Source organism: Schistosoma mansoni, assembly GCF_000237925.1.
Source record: "Schistosoma mansoni, WGS project CABG00000000 data, supercontig 0226, strain Puerto Rico, whole genome shotgun sequence".
NCBI lineage: Eukaryota > Metazoa > Platyhelminthes > Trematoda > Strigeidida > Schistosomatidae > Schistosoma > Schistosoma mansoni.
The window spans coordinates 174848-192492 of NW_017386092.1; the positions used below are offsets into that span (position 1 = coordinate 174848).

Sequence of the window (17645 nt, forward strand, 5' to 3'; positions counted from 1 at the left end):
CACGCGCATAAGGCTAACCTATAGACTATCCTTCTCACTTATTGTTAAGAGGGAGATTTCAATGAAAATTGACTATGTTAAATCATATAAAGCAACTAGAAACAACTGATAAGTAATGCTCATAACAGAATTGAATGAAAAATTCTTGTGAGCAGCCTATTCTCCTCCATGGAGGGGGTAACAAGCATAAGTAAGTAAGTAAGTAAGTATGGAAAACAATTTCAGTAGACAACAAAACAAAAATGAAAGTAAAGTATCACTAATATAGTGACTAATTTTAACCGGATAAATCAATAGAATATCTTTTCGACCGTACAATAGAAAAAAAAGTATAGTATATCCCATTTGTTTACATTATATATACCCAGCTACTTATCATATTCTCTTGTTTATAATGATACTATTTCCTTATTGTTCTGATAAACATTAGATGAATACCTATACCTATACATAGATAACCTTGGATACAATGACCATTTCTCATTGAAACAAACAAACTATCCATTTGATCAATGTTCAATAATATCTGAGTCATTTACTACTACAAAAAAAGAATACAAAAGAAGAAGAATATTATACCGTTAATAGTTTTTGTTTTCCCTTTTATAAATGTCTCCATTGAACATCTATTCAAGAATATATATATACATATATCTCCATCTATCTAACTATCTATCGATCGATCTATCTCTATAGGTATATAGATAGGAGCACATCTATTCACTTGCCGCTTCTACACTATTCATTGAAGATTTCAACAAACATATTGGGAAACCTATTCTATATGGCACATACATATATATACATAGAATAAGGATATATGGTTATATATATAGAGAGAGATATGATCTTACAAGTTAGTCATGAATTTCCCATAAGAACATACATGAATAACAATATCAATGTAAAGTGAATGACTTTTTTTTTCAAGTCAAAAGAGATAGGAAACAATTGTGTATCCCTTTTTATGGTTCTTTATGTTGGTTTAATTAGTTTCAAACTAAAAACAAAAACTGAAGAAAACCGAAAAAACAACTCACAAATTAAATTCCCTTGGTATATTCATAGTTGAAAGAGTGAGTCACTTGAAGCTAGACCACCATGGAAAATCTGGAAGCACTGAACGGCCGTTTCGTCCTATTATGGGAGTCGTCAGCAGTGCGCATCCACGATCCCGCCTCTCGAGATTCTAACCCAGAACCTAGAAGTCTCGAGTGCGAGCTCTTAACGTATAGACCACTGATAGGTCATGGATTTGAATGTCGCGAGTGCGGGGTCGTGTATGCGCACTGCTGAGGAGTTCCGTAATAGGACGAAACGGCCGTCCGGTGCTTCCAGGTTTTCCATGGTGGTCTAGCTTCAATTGACTCATGATTTCAACTATGAAAATACTAAATTCGCCACAAAACCCCTTCTGATCACTTGGTATTGTTTGTTTGAATCTTCCCATTGATGTTTACGACAGCGATTGATCAGTCTCTTATTGCGTTTGAGTCTATGTTTCATTAATAATAAGTATATTTATTGAAAAAGTTGGGATCTACCGATAATCAGTCACTTAAAAGGAGACACTTTGATATGTCGGTAGATACAGACTACTTGGTTGGTGTTCGCGTGACTATCGTAACCAATAGTTGGAGACTCTGGATGACATAGCTCAGATAGGATCACAATGGTGTCGATGTATACACTCTTTGTCTTCCCTTAAACTGTGAGATTGAAATTACTTTATATCTTTCTTTCTTCCTGTATAATATCCTTATACACAATCTTTCTTTTATATATTACTACCATTAAAGTAACTAATTCTATGAATTTGGTGTTGATCTTGTTGTGCTAATGTGTGAGGTGTGGCAACTTGGATCAATGCGTATATATGCCTGGTCCTACATTATAGCTGACTGACTGAATCTTAAATTCATTGTTTTTAAACTCATTACTATTCGAACCATTTGCTTTGTTTACGATGAGGTCATGGAACAGGCGGTTCAGCCAACATAATTTGACTGGCATCGTTATAATAGACAAATAGGGTCTCAGTGTCAAGGTGACAGACATTTACAGTTGGGAGTTCTTATTTCTTCATTACTGTTTCTTTGAATACAAACCAGGTCATAACTAATATGCTGTTCGTTCAAAAAAGTTATTAACTGATGTTTTCCTTTATCTCATCTATCGATAGTTTTGTTTCAGTATTGTAGTAATTAGTGTCTCAAATCTTGAAAATTTTTAATGATCATACCTCTAAACTGTTGTAACTAATGTTTATCTACTTCATCTCTGAAAGCTGTTTTCTAGTCGATATCAGTGCTCAATGAAAACTGTGTTTTTTTGAAGCATTCATGAATTACAAACGAAACATGACGTGAATTCAACAAATATTCAATCCGTGTCGGATAGAGACAGGTATCTACCTCAGACAATGAATGAATAGTTGCGCAAGATTATGTTTCGATTGGAGTTAGACATTAACATCGTTGGATTTCATATCAGTGATCCAGACGTTAAGCATTCTCGCTCGAGATCGAAGGTCCTGGGTTCGAGTCCTGCATGTGGGATAGTGGATGCGCAATGCTGAGGAGTCTCATACTAGGACGAAACGGCAGTCCTGTGCCTGTGGGTTTTCAATGGTGGTCTAGCTTGATTCGATTCATGAATATTCAACTAGTAAAATGTTTTAAAGTTTACAACTTGGTACAACGATTCAAATGTCATACGTTTGCCAAAAATTAGTTGAATCTCATACAATAAATTATTTATACAAATAAAGTAACGGGAAATTATTAATTATAGTTAATCCTTGTAAATGTCATGTATTTTAAAAAGAAGGCTAAAGGGTAAGAGATAATAAGCAAAGATCGATAGTAGTTAGTAGTGGAATCTAGGAGGCGCGTTTCGTCCCATTTGAGACTCGTCAGCTGGATTAACCTCCATCTCAGACTTGTTGATATTCACCTTTGGGACTCGAACCCTATAAGTGACTGATCAATTTCGCAGTCATAAACATCAATGGGAAGATTCAAGTAAACAATATCAAATGAAGGTAAGAGATAATGTTTGTAACCTTTAACTAATCATTATTGGAACAAATCTTACGTATCCATTAATGGATATAAACAAACTAGTCTCAGGAAGAAAATGATAAATGATCAGTTTAAATTATAAATGTTTATGGATGTACCTTGAAAATATTCTAATCAATAACCATTAAGTGATTACAAGAATTCGAAGGAATAGTTAGAAATAGTGTAGATCAAAGGGGGTTCGGTGGAGAATTTAGTATTTTCATAGTTGAAATCATGAGTCAATTGAAGCTAGACTAGTATGGAAAACCTGGAAGCACTAGACGGCCATTTCGTCCTATTTTGGGACTACTCAACAGTGCGCATCCACGATCCCTTATCCATATCAAGCAATGATCACTTATGACAATACAAATATAAGTCATCTATCGAATTATGATATGCTCAATAGTGCAAGAAGCTCAACACTATCCATACTATGTTTTGATGTTATTCGGTTGAAGGGAATCGGTAAGAAACTCTGAAACCAGTCACTCCGTAAATAGTTGATTGGTCCCATCTCTGACAATGAGACTGAAAACGATAGAAAAGAATCCAGTAAGAAACATTACTTTCCTCAAGAGAGTAGGTCTGTTTTGTTACCAAGATCTAACTTGTACAAACTGAATGTTCAGAGTTTTCTGTAAGTTGACAATCAACACCTAATTTTGATCAATTTGGCCTTGTATAAGCTATTGTAAGCTTACTGAACATTTGACTGAAATGATATCTGTAATCTAAATGACACTTGTAATTCTTTGTATATTCATTACGTTTATTGATATTGTTGGAGCAATCCAGAAGACTCTCCGAAAAAAGTCAACATAAGCTCTGAAGACGCTGAGAAACATCTTATCCAATCAGTATTCAATAGATGTTTTGACAGAAGCATCTAGAAAGTGAAGAGTCACATGCCAAGTTTCTAATTGGATGATTGCTCATACTACCAGTATGTTTAGTAGCGTTTCAGAAGCCCAAGGCTATCTAAAATGCTATAAAAACCCTAGATTATATATATATAAACGAGCCTTTGGAATAAAGCATTTCTTTCATATTTTGCTTCTTTTCTTTCGTCTTCAAGTTTCTGTGTAGATTTAGCCAGTGGGTTACTAGGAGAGCTTAAGAAATCGAATTTAGCATTCAATTAGAAGGCTTATCAGATATAAATTAATTTAGTAATATTGTTCACATAATGAAAGTCTGGATTCCATATGAAATTTGAGTTGGAGATTATGATCAAAACATGGGTACTAGATTAGTGATTTGCGATAAAATAAAATATAGTTTAGATCATGAGTCAATTGAAGCTAGACCACCATGAAAAACCTGGAAGCACTGGACGGCCGTTTCGTTCTATTATGGGACTTCTCAGCAGTGCGAATCCGCGGTCCCGCCTTGCGAGATTCGAACCTACGACCTATCAGTGGTCTAGAGGTTAAGCGCTCACACGCGAGACTGATTAGTTCTAGTTTCGAACATCGTGAGTGCGGGATCGTAGATGCGCACTGCTGAGGAGTCCCATAATAGGACAAAGAGGCCATCCAGTTCTTCCAGGTTTTTCATGATGATCTAGCTTCAACTGACTCACGATTTCAACTATGAAAAATATTGAAATCTCTACAAAAACCCCCTTCTGAATTAAATTGTACTTGAAAATTGAGTAGTACCCTAAATTATGGTTACTTGTCATTTACATTACTACATTGTAGTATAATAAATATGAATCAATAAACATACTCAATAGTTTATATAAGGCAACTATCATTAATCAATTAATAATCGATTTCAGTAGTATAATAAGTAGTTTAATCAAAATTTTGTGCTTTTGTATTATGTACGTATCAATAAGCTGATACAAATATGTTGACATAGACCTATTTTGTGTGTGTGAATGTGTATGTATGTGTGTGTGTGTGCAGTTTTATAAACTATGGTACTTCTAAAGTGATTACTAAAGGATTTCATCATATTTTTTTGTTTGTTTATTTATGTGGGCAGTCGTGCGTACGTATCAAATTACGCATATACTTGTATATATGTAATGAGTGTATTAGTGCACATTTATGGTTACTATGCGAATAGTATGATTTAAAGAATCTATATATCAATAAATTGAAAATTAGTCAATAATTTTCAAGAAGCTGCTCCCCTCCCCTCCCTCTCCTGTTTATGATATACACAAAAATAATTGATTTGGAAATTAGTTTATTGATTTTAATGTTACATAATTAAGTAATTGATATAATATTGATTATTATGATTGAATATTGATTGATGGAAATATTTATTCCTAAATCAAATATATAACTCTGACTGTAGCTCTTTTAGAATTATTGCTGATCCGAAGCCCAGGTAAAGGAGGAGGGTTGGGCATAGGGTTAGCGACCCAATTACGTAGAAATGGAGAATACTGGTGGGTAGCCTATACTCCTCAACGAAGGGTAACAGGCGTAAGTAAGTAAGTAAATCAAATATACAATGATAATTAAGTTGTACTAACTGATAGTTATAATGAATTTTGTTTTATTCAATATACTATACCATTAATATTAACTCCGCCTGAAGCCCCTCCGAGGGCTACTGCCAGTCTCAAGCCCGGATGAAGGAGGAGGGTTGGGTATGGGGTTAGCAACCTTGTCCCGTAAGAAACTAACTCGCTAAAAATCGCTAACCGAAAATAATAATTTAAATCAACAACCACTAAATAGAACTAGAAAGGAAGGGCAGAGTGGGTTGGAGAATGATGGTCCGCGGTCTATACTCCATTGAAGGTAACAGACGTAAATAAATAAAAATAAAATGGGACTCCTCAAAAGTGCGCATCCACGATTCTACCATCCATCGCTTCCAAGTTTTCCATGGTGGTCCAACTTTAATTGACTCATGAATTCAACTATTAAATTCTATATCATTTTTAATATAATTTTCTGGATTATTTTTGACTATTGGGTAAGTTTTTATGTACATTTTTCCATCATTTGTCTTTTAACATCAATATTACGGTCATGTCATCATGTCTGTAACTCTGCCTGTAGCCCCTCGAGGGCTAATGCCGGTCCCAAGTCCGGATAAAGGGGGAGGGTTGGGCATGGGGTTAGCTACCCTATCCCATAGAAAACTAAATAAAAAAACGCTAATCAGAAAAAATTATTCAAGCCATTTAAACTCTACTCTAGGATTCAGAAGGTCTTCATTTAGAAGAGTTATGGTGCCTTATGGTGAAAGCCGAGTTCTTTCGGAAGCCACAAGGTTGATGCTCGTTCTGACAACCAGAGCAATCATTTATTTAGGTATATGAAATGCTCGTACAATGCAGGAAACCCAGAGAGTCTTCCAAATTGCTGCAATTGTTCATTATGTCTGTATATTAAATACTAGAATCGATTGATGTTAGATCATCATTGAAAACCTGTAAGCATTGAAAGGCTGTTTCATCCTAGTATAATACTCCTTCAAACATCAATCGATTTTATAATCTTAATCCAAAGATCAAATATTATCTGGACTTAGTCTAAAATGATACATGATGTTTGTCCATCATTTGAACTGATAATTTAACAGTTAGAATATACGGTTTGGGCTGCTAAATGATATCAAAGCTCTCACATCGATCGACATATAGAAGCTTCAAGTGTCGTGGATTACAAAATCACTAGAGATCATACAAACCTATAAGGACTGAATTTACTAGAATAGAACTATAGTTCCGTAATTTTTCTCATTAAAAACTCTTGTTTTATACTGAAATATAAAACCGGTGGTTAGATAAGCAAAGATGGATAGTGGCTAGCAGTGGAATCCAGTTTGACATGCGTTTCGTCCTATTTGGGACTCGTCAGATGGATTGAGCTGCATCTCAAAGTTGATGTTCACTCTAGGACTCCAACCCAGTATCTTTCGCTTCAAACGCCATCGCGTTATCTACTCAGCTACTGAGTCCTGATAGTCACTTGCTTGTTCAATGGAGTGAAGTTTAAATTCAATTAGTATTGTTTATTTGAATCTTCCCATTGATATTTAGGACTGCAATCGATCAGTCTCTTATTGCCATATGTGCATACTAAGCGAATTGCCTCGATATAGCCTTAATTCACAAGCATTCAAACAAATAATACCAAGTGAATTCAGTGGTTAGATGTTTCCAAGTTCCTTTCTAAAGAGCACAAAAAAGAATATCCCAGGATTCTTTTCCATAAGTAGTTTTATATTAACCCAAAGTGAAAATCTTCAATACGAACGTCAAAATAGTTCTACTGTATGGAGCTGAAACATGGAGAACCACTACAACCATCATCAAACATGTACAAGTATTTATAAACAATCGCCTACTTAAGATGCTTAATATCCGCTGGCCGGATACCATCAACAACAGCCTACTGCGGGAAAGAACAAACCAAATTCTAACTGGATAGGAAATTAGGAAAAGACGTTGGAAGTGGAAAAGACACACATTGCGGAAATCATCAAACTGAATCATAAGGCAGGCAATAATTTGAAATCGTGAAGGGAAATGAAAAAGTGGAAAACCAAAGGATACATTACGTCGAGTATTAAAAGTGGACATGAAAAGGATGAATAGAAACTAGAAATAACTGGAAAGGATTGATCAGGACATAGTTGATCAGAGAATGTTGCTAGGTGGCCTATACTCCTCCACGAAGGTGAACAAGTGTAACTAAGTAAGTAACCAAAGTACCTTTCATTATTTACATTATTCAAGTAAAAAAAGACTCGAACAAACTACTCCATATTCATACAATCATCATCTCTTCATTAACATATCACAACAGATTCATTTGAGCACACTTACACTTGTGTATGATGTTAACAAGTTAGTTTACCGTTAGTATCTAACAATGTACGTTCAAAACTATTAAGGTTTATCATAATCCAATGATACATTTGGCATTATGCCAATAATTAGTGTAATTCTAAGCAAACAAATTTTTTTATTTTGATTATTGATTTGTTAAAAGTTTGTTAACCTCTCTCTCTTTCTTTTTTTTAGATGAGCAACATTTAGAAACGACGTATTAAAGTAATTTAATGTGGTTTTAATGAGTTTACATAACAGTTGTAAACAAACTACATAACTTAAGTTAAATAAAGCTAGACCACCATGGAAAACTTTGAAGTACTGGACAGCCATCTCGTCATAGTATGGAACTTCTCATCAGTATGCATCCACCATCCCGTGCATGAGACTCGAACACAGGACTAATCAGTCTCGCGAGTGAACGCCTAACCTCTAGACCACTGAGCCGGTACCCAACAGTATTAATGTCTCATTTCAACCAATTCACAAAATTGTGCCATTGTCCATCATTGTCGGTAGGTCCTGGGTTCGAATCCCGCGGGACAGGACCGTAGATACGCTCTGCTGAGGAGTCTCACACTGCGACGAAATCGCCGTCAAGCACCTCCAGGTTTTGCTATGGCAGTCTAGCCTCAATTGACTTATTAAATGAGTAAAGTCTCCCTAAAACCCCCTTCTGATAACATTATATAACTGTTAGTAATGTAAACCAAAAAAATGTTTGTTTGTTTCTATCTTAACAGTGTCTCACTTTAACTAAGTTTCTTTCAAGTTGAATACATGACTACTGATACGATTAGTCATGAGCCTTTTATTATTTACCGTAAATTACTTACCTTAGTGAGATATTTACATAAGTCTTGACTACAGTATTAGGTGATATGAGTTCAAACATAATCTTATTTAGTATTACCAGTATAACTCATTTACAGATTTATTTACTCTGATTTGAACTATACTACTGTGATGTGGTCTACTTATACCCTCATAAGTAGTATATAGTGATGGTCAGACATAGAATGTATTTGGGCAGAAGACCGATAAGGAAAGAATTGAAATGAAGCGCAATTGGTAGGAAAATGCATAAACAATGAAATCAGAGACAATGGATTGATGTTTACCATTTGTAATGTCAGTTATCTTTGGATTAAAGAATTTCACTAAATTACCCACTGTTATAATAATTGTCTACTTATTGATGACTAAATGTAGGAAGAGGTGATGTAGTTGAAATATATCATGGGTGAGACGATGATCTCTAGGGACATTGAAACGATCAATATTTAACTTTATATCATGATTTAATTTAGAAATACAGCTCATTGGTCTGGTCCTACTACATACTATGTGAGAGTTGAAATAAATTCGATCTCGTATGTGTTCATGGATATGTATTACTGATAAGTTTAGAACTAAGACGAAAGAGAGTAAGGGGAAACAGTTTTCCAGTGTATCTTGATTTTCATAGACTGTCTAGATGAAAAAGAACCTCAGCATGAACACATTTCTATAAGCTAGCAGTGGAATCTAGGATGCGCGTTTCGTCCCATTTGAGACTCGTCAGCTGGATATACCTGAATACAACCAAACAACACCTAATGAATGAATAACTCTCGTTTAAATATGGTCAACATATTATGTATAAATAATTGATACAGATTAACTTAAAATTTGTTTCAATAAACAGATGGGATTTTGTTTAAATGCAAAATGTGGATCAGAATAGAAGAGATTTAAATCTATCATATGACTGACGAGAATGAGATTAATGAAAGAAAAGGATCAGTATTCTATTGAAGAGTGAAGTATGTATTCAAAAGACAATAACTATATATATATTACTGATAATTAGCTATTAGTTGCTTAGACGTAGTCGAAAGAAAACTCTAGATCTAAGTTTCGTAGTATTTAACACTCTTCAACAATGTGTACTTGCGATCTCAAGGGAGCTGATGATCTTTGAAAGATTCAGTCCTGTATCATCAAGCTTTATATTCTGAGAAGTTATCACTCAACTATTTGGACCTTGATTAATCCTCTATGAGACTAAGATACTTAGAACTGATTATTCGTTGAGTAGTAACTGGAGTTGTGTATGTCAAGCCTTTGGTACTGGCTCAATTTTGCCCGATAAACTGCCATATGGCTACCAGTCTAAATGGTGTCGTTTTCCATGCACTACGTTGTGATGTTTGGTGATTAGAGAAAGTCAACAGAAGAAGTCGGACCTAGGTTTCGCACTGAGGAAGGTAAGTGATAGCTCGTAAAGCCCAATGGTAACGTCAAAGGCTGTGATAAGAGTTCAAATCTTCTAAGGAACATCATTTTCGTGAATAATATAAGTACAACTGCGAAACCACGACATCTGGGTCTAAAGTTTCCTGTCAACTACCTCTAACCGCCTAACATTTCTTCAATATTCATGCGTTGTCTAATCACTTAGACTATTGGCCTCATTGCAACTTGATCGATTTGATTCGATCAGTGTTACTAAAGGATTTCACAAACATGAGATTCGCCATTACTCAGTGATCAATCCATTGTATACAGTTCAATAATTAGATCTGATCAAGTGTTTATTTTAAGCACCATATATAAATGTAACTACATTAATCATTATAATTCGATATGGAGGGTAATTTGTATCGTCATCAAATGTTTGAATTAAGTGAATCGTTAAACTACACAGAATCTGTATAGAAAATCAGTCAGCTTTTGATGGAGTTTTGTTCCCTGAGCTGGATGGTTCGGTCGTGGAGCTTTCATCATCTTTCTGAAAGACATCATCGGCACAAACTTCGGGTAGAAGTGAAGTGTTTGAATTTCTCCATATGTGCTTCACAGCTTGTCCTGTACACTTCGATGTTGATGAAAGCTCCATGACCAAATCATCCAGCTCAGAAAACAAAACTTCATCAGAATCATCCATCTGAGCTACAAATCTTATCCACCATCTCAAAATCAGTCAGCTAAATAATATTTTTATATTCACTAGTAACAAACATTTAAGATAGATTTCGTGAAGCTTACTTCTAAAGTCTACCAAGTTCTGATTGAAAGATTTACTCATCTCTGACACAAGATTATGACCACTTATTGCTGTTTATCTATACTGATGTTGGATGATATGAATCATGAAAATTCTAACAAATATCTTAATTTCCATAGTTGAAATCATGAGTCATTTGAAGCTGGACCACCATGGAAAACCTAGCAGCACTGGAAGGCCGTTTCGTCCCATTATGGGACTCCTCAGCAGTGCGCATCCACGATCCCGCACTCGCGAGATTCGAACCCAGGACCTACCAGTCTCGCACCAGAGCACCTAACCGATATCTTAATAGCTATGAGATCGAAAGATTTTCTGTTCATTCTCTCTCTGATTGTACTCATTCGTTGTCACTTCTATGAAGTACCTTAAATACCCTAGGAATTCATTTATTAAAATCTCAATTGACTGATCACTGGGTGGTGATCAATGTCATGCATGTCAAGTCCTTCTTAGTGCTGATCGAATGCTATCGATCAAGTTGCAATGTAGCCACTAGTCTAGATGGTTCGACACTGCGTGCACTATGTTGAGATAAGATGGTGGTTGGAGGTGGTCAACAGGAAACTTTGGACCCGGGTTTTGTGCTACTTAGCACTCGTCGCGGCCCGAATAGCTCAGTGGTAACGTCTCTGATTGTGAAGCTGGGTGACGCGGGATCGGATCCGTCAGGGAGCACCAGTTCCCTCAAGATTACAGGTACACCTTACTGACGAGTGCCAAGTAGCACGAAACCCGTGTACAGGGTTTCTGGTTGACCACCTCCAACCACCATCTTATCATTAAGTAAAATCTGCCTAACTACTGATCATTTATATACTACTTTTAATTGCAGTAGTATCAATCAACTATAAATAATAATCAATATTGTATTAAATAATTGAATACATTGTGTTATAATAAAACAGGTCACATTATCAATGATAAAATAGTTGAGTATACTAATCAATAACTGAATGACAAATTTCACCATAGTTACTAGATTAAAAAGTATCAGTAAAACTGTAATGGTTATTAATAGATTTTATATCAGTTAGATCTGTTTTATGATCTATGATCTGATTCTTATTGGATCATACGATGATTGCTATCGGAATGTGTTATATCTATAGCTTAGATTCTTACTATGCTGCGTACTACTAGACTACTTGAACGATCGAACTCGTAACGTCGCAAGAGAGAAGACAGAATACTAACAAGTAGAATGTTATTTCCAAAACAGTGTCAATATATAGTACAAAAATCTCATGTATTTATAGTTTTTGGATGAAAGTAAATCATCATTTCGGATAGCTAATAGGCACATGAGGGGTCCTTCTTATTCAACCAATAGGAGAGCTACACGGCGACATTCTAGAATGTTCCCCCCTAGTGGTGATTGGATGGAATGTCTTCGGCTCTTTCTGGGCTTCTTGAGTTTGCCAAGGAGCCGTCATAACAGAATGTACATCCTGATTACCCTCGTATATAATCATTGACTTAAATTGCGTTGGTGAATTATGGAATTAAATAAGTCAAATATGCGAATGAATGTTTGAATACGTATATTTCATACAATCGTTGATTCAGACAAACAAGCGAAGAAACGAATTTAAGAGAAGAGAGTGAAGCGAAATGACGCGCGATGGAGAAAGCGAGTGAGCTAGCTCGATTTAATCAATATTTATAGTTACACAAAAATAAGTTACAGACATGTGATGAATAGGATAAGAAGTGCACACACATATGCTCATCAATTGAAGCTAGACCACCATGGAAAACCTGGAAGCACTGGACGGCCGTTTCGTCCTATTTTGGGACTCCTCAACAGTGCGCATCCACGATCTTGCGAGGCCGTCCAGTGCCTCCACGTTTTCCATGATGGTCTAGCTTCAATTGATTCATGATCTCAACTATTAAAATTCGATACTTATTGAAAATCAACTAATTTTGCTAATCAATAAGTGGCTCTGTCTTTAATTTAGTTATCTAGATTTTACCCTAAACTCAAACAAGGAAATATACACGAAATCTCTAGGGTTCGAATCCGTGTTGGTAAAGATTTTCTAATAAGGAAAATATGACTATTCAATGTTTTATGATTTCTTAGTTTATGATCATACTTAGACGAGACTATCTTTGTATATTGAGTTCATCATTTGTGATAGGTAGTTATCATAGTTCTATTGTGGTGTGGGCTACTTATATCCACATAAGTATTATATAACGATAGTCGGGCGTTGAATGTATTTCACTAGAAGATCGATAAGAAAAGAACAGAAACGAAGCGCAATTGGTATGAAAATGCATAAACAATAATAATCGGAGACTATGGAGTGATATTTGCAGAAGGAATAGTCAAGATTGAGACAATTGATTGATAGTTTGTAAATTAACTGTTTACTGTACGGTTGTCAGATTTTAGTGAGATAGTCTGTAATTGTCATGTCAAATACATTCGATTGTCACCACTTGTTTTCTTGTTCACTACACTACCACAATTCTCGCTCATAAGTGTATGAATATAGTCCAAGGGTGAACTCGAGGAAGCTCTAAGAACCTCAAAAAGAGCTGAAGATATTCCATCCAATCATCTTTTGGAAGAACATTTCAGAATTTCGACGTGTAGCTTCTCTATTGGAAAAATGCTAAAAACCATTATATGCAGATTGGATGACTATAATGATCATTTATGTAGTTGAAATCATGAGCCAATTGAAGCTAGACCACTATGGAAAACCTGGAAGCACCGGACAGCCGTTTCGTTCTATTGTGGGACTCCCCAACAGTGCGCATTCCACTTTTACTAAAAACTATAAATACCTAAGAGTTTTGCACCAAATATGGAATTGAGATGGCGGAAATGATTTGAAGCTCAGGTGGAATACCATTTCTTCTCACTTATCTTCTGTCTTCTAATTTACAACTTAGAGGGTTCTAGTATTCAAGTGCTCAAGTTGTACATGGTATATCAAGGATCTAAGCTCTACATATAACAAAGTGCTTGTTAATCAGTATATGAAAAGAAACTATTTTGGCAGAAGATTTTATTCTATTTCATTACTTACATCATTCATACACATGAATGACACGTAATATCATATCATATCATATATCATGTGATGAAGGATTGTGAAACTGAGTTATAGAAAGGTAATTTGATGCCAACAAATTATTCAATAATTAGTGATCATGTGAAAAATATAGTTCCAGACATTCCTATTATGATATTCCAGTTGTCAGAGCTGTACACTTATGGTATAAATCTGACTTTTTTCTTATTTAAAGAATGAACGATAATTTATAAAGATGTAACGTATTTGCCGATTATTTCTTTCAGAAGGAGTTTTGTGGAGATTTCAGTATTTTCATTGTTGAAATCATGAGTCAATTGAAGCTAGACAACCATGGAAAACCTGGAAGCACTGGACGGCCGTTTCGTCATATTATGGGACTCCTCAGTGGCAGTGCGCATCCACGATCCTGCCTCGCGTGATTCGAACACAGAACCTACCAGTCTCGCGCCAGAGCTCTTCAATTGACTCATGATTTCACCTATGAAAATACTGAAATCTCCACAAAACCACTCCCGATTATAATCATATGCTCACTAGTGACTGACTTCAAGATACATGTTCTGGAGTTCTAGTGGGAAGCAGTGACCAGTGGAGTTCAACCACGTCCGTTGTGAGATAACAACTCACTGAAGACAATTGGTGAACGATTGTTTCTTTATTATAACCTGTAATAGTTGGAGTTTAAGAATATCAGAAATGAGATGCATACTACTGATAGCTGTAAATGATAATTGAACAATTTGACGAAGTAAATGTATATGCAAATGGACATTAATGGATTCTAATTTGGTGGTCTAAAGCTAATGAACCCATCATGAGACTTAAATATAACTGGTACTATCTCTAGTAAGGCCACTATTCAATTATAACTAAGGTGAATTGTTTACTAGTATCAGTGCTAAGTTTTATCAACCATTAAGTAACCAAGGTATTCAAGATAAGTACACAAAACTGATTGAATAATCAATGAATGAAGTTGAAAAATGATTATGTAATCATTTATTGAGATAAGATGATGGTTGGAGATGGTCAACAGGAAACCCTTGACCCGGGGGACTGAGATGTAATCACAATTGATTGATCACTGGGTGATGATCAATGTCATGTGTGTCAATTCCTTCTTAGTACACCATCATCTTATCTCAACATAGTGCATACAGTGTCGAGCCATCTAGACTAGTGGCCACATTGCAACTTGATCAATAGGATTCGATCTGCACTAAGAAGAATATCACACTCATGACATTGATCACCACCCAGTGATCAATCAGTTATAATTCATTTTAAATTGATCTATAAATGAATTAGAAATGTACTGACTGAGATAATTAAACATTATCAGTTCATTGTAAGGGTAACTTTAAAATGATTAAGAAATGAAGTATAAATAGAAACAATTAAACTGTATATAGGTCCATGTTTGCCCATTACATACTTGTGTACACTTATATTTACTTGATACACTTCAGTAAATCAATCAGTCAGCTACAATGTTGGACCAGTCACATATACGCATTGATCCAAGTTGCCACACCTCACTCATTAGCACAACATGATCAACATCAAATTGATAGAATTAGTCACTTAAATGGTAGTAATATACAAAATATAGATTGTGTATAAGGATGTTATGTAGGAAAAAAGAAGGAATTTTAATCTCACAGTTTAAGGGAAGGTAAAGAGTGTATACATTGACGCGATTGTGATCGATTCTGAGTCAAGTCACACAGAGTCTCCAACCATTGATTACGATAGTCACACAGACCACAACTAAATAGTCTGCATCTACCAACATGGCTCAGACTAGAAGTTAGTGAATTCAAGCACTGGTACCATATTTTAGTTTGGCCACCCCTAACGTCTTTCAACTATCTCCAACACTAGTCAGTATTGCGAGTCGTGATAATCAGTGTTCATGCATACATAAGACTTGGCTCAACTATCTCAGTCGATAAGATTTATAACTGAAGATACACTTTAGTAGTAAATATAAATCCATATCAAAAATTAAGCTAACTATAAGAAAATTTGAGAGACTTTTAAAGAAATTTGTAGTAAAACTAATGATGCTTTGATCATTTTTTTAGTAAAAATACTTAAGATTTAGCTTGATCTGATTGTTTCTAAGTAGCTACTTACTTCTATTTAGGATCCCTTGATAAAACATGAATATAGAACCCCAAGCATATAACGGATTCATATATATTTTCAAGTTTAATAGTACGCTTAGAAATGGAGACAAACATGAGAAGAATGAACAACAACTGGATAGAACTAGAAAGAAAGGACCAGGATCGAGTGGGTTGGAGAATGCTGGTTGGCGGTCTATGTTCCATTCGGGGTAACAGGCGTAAGATTTCAGTAACTTCATAGTTGAAATCATGAGTCAATTGAAGCTAGGTCATCATGGAAAACCTGAAAGCACTGGACGACCGTTTCGTCCTATTGTGAGACTCCTTAGCAGTGCGTATCCATGATGCCGTCTCACGAGATTCGAACCGAGAACCTATCCGTCTCGCGTGCGAGCACTTAACCGATAGACCACTAAACTTGCCAGCATCCAACGGTGTTTATGTTTAACTTCAACCAATCCATGAAATTGAACAACCATTCACAAATGTCTTCAATAAGCTGGCATCTGCCAACAGACCTGGTTGAACTCCACTGGTCCAGTGCTTCCAAGTTTTTCATAGTGATCTAGCTTCAATTGACTCATGATCTCAATAGTAATAATAATAATAAAGGAAATCACTCTTACATACTTACCTTTGAGTTCATAATTAATTCCTTTTATAGATTGATTCATTCCATTTTTTATTTGGCTTAATTCATGATATTCATTCGATATTGTTTTATTAAAATTAGTTCCCATAGATATAATCGATTGAGTACCCGGTGACAAGAATGTTTCTTTTGTCTTTATTGATTCTAATATCTTTATTGGTGGTATTTCATTCGTATTCATTATTCTTAAAGGAATTAATGGTGTTTGTAAACCAGCAATTTTACATGAGAAACCATCTACTTGATTAGTAACCATGGCAACAGTATCATTATTACCATTACCCTTATAGGTTAACCATGTTTTAGTTAAATTAGGTATTGTATATTCATAAAATAAATAACCTTGATTAGTAATAGATGTACGACATTTAATAAGACTTAATTCATATTCATTAGGACATTGATTAGGTTTTTCACTAATACATGCTGATTGACAATTATGAAAACAAAATTTACCCCATGGTGATAATGGACATTGAAAAAACATACTATAACTATTCAATATATTTTTATTATTATTATTATTATATGATGAATGTACTTCACATTTAATAATTAATGGTTGATTTAATTGAATTTGTTGAATTGGGGGATTAAAACTAATAGTTAAAGGGGTATCTAATTCAATATCTAATGGTTTATTATATACCATAGTCATTTGATAATAGATGATGAATAGAAAGATTGTTAGAATCATTTCCATCATGAATAGATTGATATGGATCTACTTGGTAACAAGATTCATAATTGAAATAGGGAATTTCAATGATCTGTTTCTTCTTGTTCTATGATTATGTAGAGCGCATAGCAACTAATATGTTTTTTGTGTATTTAGTTATTCCAATGATAATTAGTTACTATGTAAGAAACTTTCTACA

The 17645-nt window shown here is 35.0% G+C and overlaps 1 protein-coding gene across 1 annotated transcript; it reads right to left on the bottom strand.

The window, feature by feature from the left end:
* Positions 1–509: 509 nt before the first annotated feature.
* Smp_139280 (hypothetical protein) lies at positions 510–17425 on the bottom strand (the record flags this gene model as incomplete). The annotated part of the gene is made up of 3 exons (XM_018791687.1): positions 510–541; positions 16750–17193; positions 17314–17425. 3 exons carry the CDS (start codon positions 17423–17425, stop codon positions 510–512), a joined length of 588 nt encoding a protein of 195 aa, XP_018647311.1.
* Between the last annotated feature and the right edge of the window lie 220 nt (positions 17426–17645).